A 13008-nucleotide genomic window follows, 5' to 3' on the forward strand; every position below is an offset into this window, starting at 1 on the left:
CAATACAAGTCAATGGAGTTGGACAAAAACTACGATAAAACCTGTTGGAAAGCATCTTTTGCAGCGATTTTTGTGTGAGCATATCAGTGAACACCCCTGACCACTCTGTGAGTTTCACGTCTTTGTAAACGAAAGTTTAATGCGTTTTAGGAAGGATTGTTCCAGTGCCCATAGGCTGCCATTGTGTAGGTGGGGGGGGGGGGGAAGTGAAAGAAACCTAAAATTCTCGGGACAGCAGCATGTTTCCAAATTTTAATCTTAACCGTTCTATTTCATCAGAAACGATCTATAAACAGGGCTTTAAGTGTAAAATACCGAACTTGTCCTTTAAATTCTTCAGACTACACTGTAAAATCTACTTAGTTAGACTTACTTAAAAAAAAAAACATGCAAACTGATTGCCTTAAAAAAAACAAGTGAAATAGGAATAGTAGCCTATGTTGTACAGACAAATGCTTAGTTGGTACTCCATGGAGTTTTCGTGTATCTGTAACGGCGACCTCCTGTGGAAGTTCTACATATCCCTTGAAAAGTACACAATACCTCTCCTAAAACTCTACAGGAAGAATGAATGCATTTAGAGAAGAAATTAGGACTATTTGGACAAGCTGGATGAACAGGTAAATCCTTTAATATATTCAAAACACTGCAGTTTTAACAGCTTTCTGAATAAAACCATTAATGCAAGTTTGCATAATGTTTCTATATTACATTTGTTGTCCAATTTAATGTTATTGTGTTGCAAGATTAATCACATGGAAAATATCACTACTAAGCCAATTGTTTAACTTTAGTTAACCCTGAAATTATGTGTATGATATGTGTATATTAGCCTATATCATGCATTCTAAACCATTATGACTTCCTTTCTCCTGCAGAACACAAAAGGAGAAATTTGGAAGATAGAACAAATTTAAGTAATTTACGTACAGTGACATGGTGTCTCAAGACATGCAGGAACCAGTGGTGGTTTGCAGTATTTCAGAGGTCAAGCAATAACCAGTTTTTTTGTTTGTTTTTATTATTCAGCCATGATAATCTACTTTGAATGAACACATATAGAGAGGAAAATAGTCAGTAAATAACTTTATAATATCAGTTATCAATATCATAAACTTCATAATGACATCAGTCTGTTTTTCATTCAGTTCTGTACATTCTTTAAAACAATCTTTGTTATGGACCAAGTCATATGGATTTGGGAATTATATGAGGGAGAGTTAAGTATTAATTGGTTTCAACCTTAGCTTTAAATGGATAGTTCATCCAAAAATGAAAATTCTGTCATCATTTACTCACCCTCATGTTGTTCCAAACCTGTATGAGTTACTTTCTTCTGCTGAACACAAAATATGAAAGTGTGAAGAATGTTACTATCAAACATTTGACAGTAGCCATTGGCTGCTGCAGTATTTAAAGGCTACCGTCAACTGTTTAGTTACCAGCATTCTTCAGAATATCTTTTTTAATTTCAATTTCAATTTAAGGGTAAATCAATGATGACTGACTTTTCATTTTTGGGTGAACTAAACCTTCAGGCTAATGTTAACATGCAATGGTACCATGCATTGAGTTAACAAATTCAAGCTTTGCTACTGTAATGTCATTGTTGTGCATTGGACACAAACTGTTTAAATAATAATAATAAAAAGTTTTCTGACTCTTCTTATGGTCTGTCTTTTATTTAATTAAACTATTTAAATAATATATAAAAAAATATAGAAAAATACTTTGTTCTGTTATTCATTAGCTAAACATGACTATTTATGTTGTGGCAACTTATGATTTTAACGTAATCTTTTGAGTTGCGTGGACTTCAGTCCTTGTTCGTGGTGTTTACTCAAAAAAGAGCTTGCCATAAGTTGCCTTTTTTTTCTACAGTGTTGTTTTTTATATATGTGGTTTAATATTACTTAAGTTACTTTAAGGGTCAAATCAAATATAAATAGCACATTAAATTTACAAGTTACAACTATATGATTAACCCACATTGTGTCCCTTTTCAGGTCTGGTATAAAGACTGTTGCTCATGAGGCCGAAATTTTCACCCAATAGAGAAAAGTAATGAAAATAGAAAATAAGTAGAGGGAACACTGCTTGCAACTCAGGTTTTATTTAATATATATATATATTTTTTTATTATTATTAAATGTCATTTTAAACACATTATTACATTATCAGTATCTGGAGATTATTATAAAGTGATTTCACAAAGTATGAAGCTATATAAATATTTGTGTATTGGTATTATATAAGGTTATTTGAAGACAATACATTTTATATATATATATATATATATATATATATATATATATATATATATATATATATATACAGTGAATTTCCCCATAACACCCAAACACCAGCCCAAAAAATACAATGAGGCCTGAATGTAAAGCAACTGATTCATGATTGACACAATTAGAAGTAATCAAATAACTTGTGCATTACATGTGCAATCTGTCTTGACATTAGAGCTGCATGATAATGGGAAAAAATGACATTGCGATATTTTTTTTTCTGCGATATATATTGCGCTATGAAAACAATTTCACCAGATGACTTGAATGGTACTATTTGGAAAGAATTAATCATTCTACAGTAGAATGACTGGGGTGATTTTATAATGGGGTAAAACTGTTGTAAAGATGTCTGGCGGACATCTCGACATGGATGAAGGAACATCACCTGCAGCTCAACCTTGCAAAGACTTCTCGTCCTCCCTGCCAATCCGTCTCTACAGCACGACTTCACTATCCAGCTAGAATCATCATCAATCACCCCATCAAGCTCGGTCAGAAATCTTGGAGTGATAATCGAAAATAAAATCAGACTAATATCACAGACCTTAAGTGTAGCCAGGCTACGTTTGAATGTTTAATTCTGTCCTCCATCGTCACTCATTAAGCAGGGCTGTAGTGTTGTGCGAGCTGTGGCACCGCGTGAGAGAAGAGTGTGAGTTCCCAAGAGTGTGAGTTCCGTCAAAGGAGAACAAATGCTTAGTTTGTGGAGAGGCAGCGGATGCATCCCTGCCAGAAGCCTACGATCGGTCAACGAGCGACGTCTCGTGGTTCCATCACAGAGAGCCACAAAATCACTTTCCAGAACATTCTCATTCACAGTTCCATGCTGGTGGAACGCTCTCCCCACCCTCATCCGGAATGCAGAATCCCTGACAACATTCAAAAGACAGCTGAAATCCCATCTCTTCCGTGAGCACTTAACCGGATAAAAAAAATCCTCCCTTATCGGGCTTATGCTACTCTGAGCTATGCCTGAACTTTGTATTTTGAGCACTTCTTGTGTTGGTTTTGCTTCTTCACGATGACTCGCTTAATGTAAGTCGCTTTGAACAAAAGCATCTGCTAAATGACTAAATGTAAATCTGCATAGAAAGTAATAAACAAATTATTACTATTTACAAATTATTACAAATGAACAAACTACATAAATACAATAGAACAAAGATATAAATGAAATGAACAGTGCTTTATTTTCTTCACGTAAAAAAAAAAAGAAAAAAAAAAGCCAGCAGTCATTCTATTCACCGATCAAATAAGGCTTTTGGCCGGACAAAAATATGCGTTGGCGGGCCGCAAAAAAAAAAATTCAATGCAGGAAAACCCCTGCATAACCGACTGTGTTTAAGGATATTCACCGAGACGGGCATTCTGACTTAATTCTGAAATTCTCATGTCCGTTCAAGCTCAGAAATAAGAGAAAGAGCACTGAACTGTGTGTCTGCCTGGCTCTGTGCGCACACAGAAAACATACGCAAGTTCCAGTGTTCTGCTTGATGTTTAAACTGACAGTACTTAAAAACACATGCAATTGATAAACTTTCACTCTATGATGGTTAACCTTTGCAATTAATCCGCGAATCACGTTAAGGGCTGGGGAGCAGCTGGCCCGTACGGATCATGAATCACGGATCAGCTACCAATTCTTGACATCCCACATCCTGCGATGTGACAATCGTGTGTAACAAACGCGATATTGATGATAAACGTGCAGCCCTACTTGACATTGCAAGAGGAGATTCCTTGGTCTCCACTTTGATATCAGTGTAAGTGACGCCTTTGTATGTGCCCTTGGTTCCATATGAATACACACTGCCGTTCCTGCAGGTCATCTTCACTGTGCCAGTGTAAGGCAGGTCAAAAGTGTCTCTGCCAATAGTGACTGAAACATCCAGCTTCTTCCATGGTGGGACTTCTACATCTGTAGACAGAGTTTCGGTTCTCTCATCTGTGTGCTCCTGACCATAAGTGCTTTCAGATCCAGCACTTAAACTGTATCCTGAAGAAGCTTCAGCAATCTCTGGAATCCCAGCCTTCACTTTCACACTAAATGTTGATGTAAGGTTCTTACTCATTGACCATGAAGATGTTTTGATCACTTTCTTTGAGCTTTCAATTTTTTGTTTTTGTGTGGCAGATGAGCTGTTCCTGAAACTGAGGGATTTGATTTCTTCTACTGCCACCTGTGGTATCAGTTGTTGGAGAGTGGGATAGTGGACATCGGTGAGAACTGTTGATTCAACTGCTTTGAGAAACATGAATCCCATCTTGTCAATTTCCCAACCACCTCTTCCTACAACTCCCAAACAATATCCAGAGCCGACATCCATGGAATATTCTGTTTTTAAACTCTGGCTTGTCATCTTTGCAAAAAACTCTCTCCCCTGACTGGTCTTGAATTTGATGGCTCCAAGACGTGATCCTGCTCCGTTCGCCCACAGGGACAGTGAGGTGAAACACTCACCAGGTGTGAACTTGAACTCTTGATACGGTCCTCGTGCATTAAAGTGTGGACCTTGTCCACCAAATTGTTTATGTCTCCCGTCTGAAAGCCAGACCTTGACAGCCTTCACCTGCGATTCTCCTTCCCAGACTCCGATCTTCTCTAAACTGGCACCACTGCTTTCACCAGTAAATGAGAATCGATCCCCTCCGTCTCCACCAATTTGTTGAAGAGTTGTTGTGTCGGACATCAAATCTGAAAATAATATAAATATAACATTTAAGAAATTAATATAAATTATATAAATTAAATTATAAAAATGTAACACAAAAATAATATCAGATCAGAATTAACATCAGCTTTACACTTTATTGCAGAGTTTCCCAGCCCAGTTTCTGGAGACACAACAACAGTACACACTGGACTCCTTTCGTAATTGACCCATTCATTTCGGGTCTGTGAGTATCTACTAATAAGCTGACTTGAATCAGGTGTGTCTGAATAGGCAAATTTGAGAGTAGGCATCTAATGTTTTGAGTAAAAAAATTAAAAAAATAATTTTGGAAATTTTAAATAAATTCTGAAAATTGGCACTGTTGATCACACTAGTCTACTTTAATATTTCATCAGGAATTTTGTTTTCAAAAACTTTTATTTTGTACAAAATGGCACATTGTTACTCTTGTGGTGTTCCCGGTCAAAAATGACCGGACTACAATAAATAGCTTATAAATCAATCATTATGCAATATTATCACCCAATATTGGATTCAATCTTTTTGTCCACTTGTTCTCTTTCAATTAGGACTGGTTTTATATTTCTATTTGCATCTGATCAATGGTAGGCCTCATTTATTTGAGAGAAGGCATCTCAATTTTTGAGTAAAAAAAAACATTATTTTTGAATAATTTAGGAAAAATAAAATAAAATCTGAAGAAAATTGGCACTGTTGATCACACTAGTCTACTTTAATATTTCACCAGGAATTGTGTTTTGAAAAACTTTTATTTTGTACAATATGGCACAGAGTTACACTTGTGGTGTTCCACTGGGCCATTGAGGGCCATTGTGGGCCATTGTTTCAATGGGCCATTGAAAGTGAATGGGAGAGACCAATGCAACCAATGAATGGAACAACACAAAATATGTATCATTTTAAAGCTTAGAATCTCAGCTTTTTAATGCATCTAAACACTTTGATCAACTCCTAACGACTGCTGAGTTATCACTCTAAAACTGAGTGTACCCCCCGCAGGCGCCACCTAGCTCTGAAATAAATAATCATAATATTTTTCAAAACTATTACCTTGATCAACTTAAAATAGGTGTCATTTGAAGGCTTAGAGTCTGAAATTTACAATGAATGTAGCCAATTTGATAAACTCCTAAGTAGTGCTGAGTTATTTGCTGATAAATAAAAATAAAAAAAATCATAATTTATAAACTACTTTTTTGTATTACATTCAGCAATATGTCAAATACATCATATAGCTCTGATAGTCCTGTGTCATATGTCATTTGAAAGGTCTCAATGAGTAGAATACAACAAGCATAATTGTTTCAGGCTTTTTTACTAAACTTGAGCGAGGTTTTTCTAAAAGAGGCCCTTCAAGATACCCATGTGTAAACCATGTATGGATGCTGAATGTTAGACACATTTCCGCTCGTAACTTCATGAAACATGCTCCGATTGTGGATAATGGCACATCATTATTTACAGCAGATGCTTACAATTAAAATGAGTCCAAACTCAACATAATCCATCACTCAGAACTAAAGATATTCCTCATGGAGTTCTAACCTAAAAAAATACCACAGACGCACAGACTCACGTAGCCAACCAAGGTAGCTTAGACTTGGCCTTTTTACTCATATCTTCATGAAAATTATATCGATCATGAAAAATGACACATCGTTATTTACAGCAGGAGCTCACGATTAAAAAGAGCCCAAACTCAATATATTCCATCAATCAGATCTAAAGATATTCCTCATGGCGTTCTAACACAGAAAATACCACAGACGCACCTAGCCCAGTATATACTCATGAAGCACTCGCGTTTGGTTTTCGCTCATAACCTCACGAAGCATGCACAGTTCGTAGAAAACTGTACATCATTATTTTCAGCAGACTATCACTATTAAAAAGAGCCCAAACTCAGCATAATCCATCACTCAGATCTAAAGATATTCCTAATTGAGTTGTAACACACAAACCCCCACATGCGCTCACAGAGCCTTGAATATAGATGTAGCCTAGCACTTATGTCGCGTTTTAACTCATAACTCAATGAAGCATGCATAAATTGTGGAAAATGGCACATCATTATTTACATGAGATTGTTAAGATTAAAAAGAGCCCAAACTCACCATAATCCATCACTCAGATGTAAAGATATTCCTCATGGACTTCTAACACATGTCTCTCCCATTCACTTTCAATGGCCAATTGGAACACCACAAGTGTAACTCTGTGCCATTTTGTACAAAATAAAAGTTTTTCAAAACAAAATTCCAGGTGAAATATTAAAGTAGACTAGTGTGATCAACAGTACCACTTTTCTTCAGATTTCATTTAATATTTCCAAAATTATTCAAAAATAATGTTTTTTTTACTCAAAAAATGAGATGCCTACTATCAAATAAATGAGGCCTACAATTAATCAGATGCAAATAGAAAAATAAAACCAGTCCTAACTGAAAGAGAACAAGTGGACAAAAAGATTGAATCCAATATTGGGTGATAATAATGCATAATGAGTGATTTATAAGCTATTTTTTGTAGTCCGGTCATTTTTGACCGGGAACACCACAAGTGTGACAATGTGCCATTTTGTACAAAATAAAAGTTTTTCAAAACAAAATTCCTGGTGAAATATTAAAGTAGACTAGTGTGATCAACAGTGCCAATTTTCTTTAGATTTCATTTAATATTTCCAAAATTATTCAAAAATAATGTTTTTTTTACTCAAAAAATGAGATGCCTACTATCAAATAAATGAGGAATACAATTAATCAGATGCAAATAGAAATATAAAACCAGTCCTAACTGAAAGAGAACAAGTGGACAAAAAGATTGAATCCAATATTGGGTGATTATATTGCATAACAGGTGATTTATAAGCTATTTTTTATAGGCCGGTCATTTTTGACCGGGAACACCACAAGTGTGACTATGTGCCATATTTTTTACAAAACAAAAGTTTCAAAACAAAATTCCTGGTGAAACATTAGAGTAGACTAGTGTGATCAACAATACCAATTTTCTTCAGATTTTGTTTAATATTTCCAAAATTATTCAAAAATGTTAAAAAAAAATACTCAAAAAATGAAATGCCTACTCTCAAATAAATGAGGCCTATGATTATTCAGATGCAAATCAAAATATAAAACCAGTCCTAATTGAAAGAGAACATGTTGACAAAAAGATTGAATCCAAGATTGGGTGAAAATATGGTATAATGAGTGATTTATAAGCTTTTTTTTATGGGCCGGTCATTTTTGACCGGGAACACCACAGGTGTTATAGGGTTTTGAACACCACATGAGGGTTAAATTATCCATTAATTTCAGGTCTGTGAGTATCTACTAATAAGCTGACTTGAATCAGGTGTGTCTGAATAGGCAAACATGCTAAATGTGCAGTTCTGGCATTCCTCTGGGAACAGGGTTGGGGAACATTAGCCGCTTTTCTACTGTCAGGTTAAACGGATCTGTTGTTCAAAAATGAATATGAACTTATTTTCTTTCCGTTATTCGAGGTCTGACACTGCATCACTGCACCAGTTGTCTTTTCTGCAAATAAATGCTCTAAATGACAATATTTTTATTTGGAATTTGGGAGAAATGTTATCAGTAGTTTATAGAATAAAACAAAAATGTTAATTTACCCAAACACTTATCTATAAATAGTGAAACCAGAGAAACTGATCATTTTGCAGTGGTCTCAGAGCTGTATATGTGTGTGAACATACATTCACATTTATAAGGGAACATGTATGTGCAATATATGTACACAATAAAGGATACAACTTAGTGAATATTACATGTAATGCTATTTTTGTTTTCATTCACATGATATTTTATATGTATTAATATACAGCCATACATGGTCAATGCATATATTGCAGTATTTTGAAAAATATAAGCACTAGTTTCCCATATATGGAAATGTATGATGTAATATAGCACATTATTTTTTGCTGTATATTCCCATATTATTATTTTTTTTCCGTAAGGGTTTACACTCTTGTTAGATATTTTTATCTCAGAAATGTTGCAGGAATTGCAAAAATAAACATTTTCACAACGTTCACAAAGTTATATAACCTCGGCTCACTAAGGATTGCAGTGTGGTTCTATCATGCCAAGAATAAAAGATCTGCCTGAGCAAAACATGGCTCAAAAATTCATAATGTAATTTACTGACTCACGTTTCATTTCAGGAGGAAGATGCCCCATGCTGTCGTCACTGGAGCCAGAGTCACTCTGAATACAGCGATGCTTTTTTACAGTCTCAGTCAGAGATGTGCTGTCAGACTCTATAATACCTACAGAGAGAAGGGTGACACAACTCAGGATGAGTGCAAATCCAGATAAAACCTGAGTAACTCAAATAGATGCACAATCACATGGTCTCTGCCACTGAAATGTACATATTATTGATCGTCCTCAATGTTCGAAAGTTCAATAACAAAGAATAACACACGTTTGATCTGACTGGCCATGCGGCTTTATAGACATCTTTTTTTTTTTATTAAATATTAGACAATGCCGACAAAACAATGTGTTTGTGTTTACGTTATAGCCTTTATGTATTTCTCAGCTTGCTTATAGCCTATGCATTTATATTAATATGTCGCCATAATTATTTAAAAACATTAAACTAATCCTGTTATGGCAAGCACTTGATAATGTCGTCTAATACGAGTTCAGTTCTTCTCTAGCCGTACACTGTTGATATAAAATGGAGGCGCGCTTTTGTGCACATGATGTCTGAAGGGGAATCTGTCCACCCATTATTTGACACTCAGTGTCTATTTATGCCACTGCTGGAGCGTAAAATCACCATCAACAAAGACCAAGTGTGGCATTATGGACAAATAATACAGTGTAGAAATTGTTCCAAACATTTAAAAACACATTATAAAAACATTATTTTTTAGTTTCGCCTCAGTGTGTCTAGTTTCGGTTTCGTTTCGCCCAAGCATTGTTGTTTCGCTGTTAAATAACAAATATAATTACAATTTAATAATGAGAACCGAAGAGTGCAACCTTGTTAAAATCTGGATCGGATCGTTTGTGTATTTTGCGTCCCGATGATCTCGTCGATCGGTGGAGAAGCTCGAGCTCGTTGCGACAGATGCACGCTGGACTTCTTTCTTAATTGCCCCATTGATTTCGGGTCTGTGAGTATCTACTAATAAGCTGAATTGAATCAGGTGTGTCTGAATAGGCAAACATGCTAAATGTGCAGTTCTACAGACTCGGGAGGCAAAATACCGTAACAAGTATACACTTATTAACATCCCAGCAAGAGCTATTATGATATAAAGTACTTCGGTGTAGGCCCCGTCCGTAGAGCGCATCCAGAGGGTCCGGACTCTGCATTTCCTGCCTGATGACGACCCCCTGGGAGGAATGGACAGCGACCCTCCTGGGGGCAGTGGAGAAGCTGGAGGGGAAGCGGCGGCGGCGGCGGTGGTGAAGTTATAAGGATAATGTTGTCGTCAGCATCTGTGAACTCAGACATGTGTAAGTACCGATCTTTTATACTACAAGTATTAGAACATGATTGGATAGATGAGAAGGTAAGTTTAAGGTAGTTTGAGTGTAGTAAATACAAGTTACTAACAGAAGTATCCGATCATACTCTGTAACACAGTCACATATAATTATGTAATATATTGCAGACTGAAAGGTGGTCATAAGAACTCTTCATACGGTCCAATTTCTGGGGCCGGTTTCACAAAGACAGACTTTGACTATGGCTTAGATATAGTAGATAGTCAGACTTCAGATAGACATCTAAATCAGACCGTAGCACAAAGCACTGAAGACTCTGACTATCTTAAGTAGGACTACACTGCAATGCATTCTGGGTAAAATAAGACACTTTTCAAAACAAAAAACATGGCGGTTCGAGTAAGCGCATTCAACCGCTCAGTGCAGTTTACCCCAGCGGAAAATATGTGTTTGTTGGAGGAGTATAAATGACGGAGTATGTTTTTATGTTTCCACTGTTCGATCGCGCCCGTGCCATCTCTCTCTCTGACACACACATACATTCCAGCATTGCTATCTTGACATCGCAGCCTGTTATTATGCAACGTTCACACCAAACACGAATAGAGCGTCAAATTCGCGTCTATCGCGTCTAGTTCGACACTTGAACATTTTGAATCCATTTGCGCGTCCAAGGCGAATAGGACGCGCGTATAAAGCGAGCGTTTGAAGCGAAATAGACGGCATTCAGAGCCATGACTCCACTATGACTCTACTACCCCCTGTTTGAGCAGTCACGGTGTATTGCATTTCACGCATCGCCCGTGACGCTTGCGTATGAAAGGGAGCGTGTCGATCGTTGCTCGCGTTGACTATGTAGCGGCCCTAACAGTTACAAGGACATTTTACTTGGGAATGTAGTAACAAGAAGAAATGTTTATTTAGAGCCATTTTCCCTTTACTTTTGGCAGTTTGTAATGTAACTGATTGTTACTGCTGGTTGCCAAGGTAACAGAGTCTTAAACCTAAGTTAGCCCGGGGGTAAGAGGTGTCTAATGTTTTTGGTCTAAATTAAGTCAGTCTTTATTTTTGTGAAACAGTCTAACTTGCATTAGACTAGTCTATGAGCAAATTTTAGACTTGTCTAACACTATAGGCCGGTCTAAAATAGCTTTGTGAAACTGGCTCCTGGTATACCAAAGATTGTACATTGTCTACCAAATTAACATCAGCTGTACACTTTATTGCAGTGTTTCCCAACCCAGTTTCTGTAGACACAACAACAGCACACCTGGACATCTTTCTTAATTGACCCATTCATTTTGGGTCTGTGAGTATCTACTAATAAGCTGACTTGAATCAGGTGTGTCTGAATAGGCAAACACACTAAATGTGCAGTTCTGGCATTCCTCTGGGAACAGGGTTGGGGAACATTAGCCGCTTTTCTACTGTCAGGTTAAACGGATCTATGAATATGAACTTATTTTCTTTCCGTTATTCGAGGTCTGACACTGCATCACTGCACCAGTTGTCTTTTCTAAAAATAAATGCTGTAAATGACAATATTTTTATTTGGAATTTGGGAGAAATGTTGTCAGTAGTTTATAGAATAAAACTATAGAATAAAACTACTGTTAATAGTTAATTTTACCCAAACACATATCTATAAATAGTGAAACCAGAGAAACCGATCATTTTGCAGTGGTCTCAGAGCTGTATATGTGTGTGAACCTTCATTCACATTTATAAGGGAACATGTATGTGCAATATATGTACACAATAAAGGATAAAACTTAGTGAATATTACATGTAATGCTATTTTTGTTTTCATTCACATGATATTTTATATGTATTAATATACAGCCATACATGGTCAATGCATATATTGCAGTATTTTGAAAAATATAAGCACTAGTTTCCCATATATGGAAATGTATGATGTAATATAGCACATTATTTTTTGCTGTATATTCCCATATTATTATTTTTTTTCCGTAAGGGTTTACACTCTTGTTAGATATTTTATCTCAGAAATGTTGCAGGAATTGCAAAAATAAACATTTTCACAACAGCTTACACATCTGTTTGAGTTCACAACGTTATATAACCTCGGCTCACTAAGGATTGCAGTGTGGTTCTATCATGCCAAGAATAAAAGATCTGCCTGAGCAAAACATGGCTCAAAAATTCATAATGTAATTTACTGACTCACGTTTCATTTCAGGAGGAAGATGCCCCATGCTGTCGTCACTGGAGCCAGAGTCACTCTGAATACAGCGATGCTTTTTTACAGTCTCAGTCAGAGATGTGCTGTCAGACTCTATAATACCTACAGAGAGAAGGGTGACACAACTCAGGATGAGTGCAAATCCAGATAAAACCTGAGTAACTCAAATAGATGCACAATCACATGGTCTCTGCCACTGAAATGTACATATTATTGATCGTCCTCAATGTTTAAAAGTTCAATAACAAAGAATAACACACGTTTGATCTGACTGGCCATGCGGCTTTTAATAGACATCTTTTTTTATTATTATT

At 36.3% G+C, this 13008-nt stretch overlaps 1 protein-coding gene across 1 annotated transcript; it reads right to left on the reverse strand.

The window, feature by feature from the left end:
* Positions 1-2520: 2520 nt before the first annotated feature.
* On the reverse strand, positions 2521-12796 carry LOC308685049 (aerolysin-like protein). The gene is made up of 4 exons (XM_081356498.1): positions 12680-12796; positions 10302-10479; positions 9177-9293; positions 2521-4998 (listed from the first exon to the last, which is right to left on the reverse strand). Exons 2-4 carry the CDS (start codon positions 10351-10353, stop codon positions 3926-3928), a joined length of 1242 nt encoding a protein of 413 aa, XP_081212624.1. The 5' UTR covers positions 10354-10479; positions 12680-12796; the 3' UTR covers positions 2521-3925.
* Positions 12797-13008: the final 212 nt, after the last annotated feature.

The sequence above is a fragment of the Scardinius erythrophthalmus genome (assembly GCF_964197995.2).
Source record: "Scardinius erythrophthalmus genome assembly, chromosome: 2".
NCBI classification, from domain to species: Eukaryota; Metazoa; Chordata; class Actinopteri; order Cypriniformes; family Leuciscidae; genus Scardinius; species Scardinius erythrophthalmus.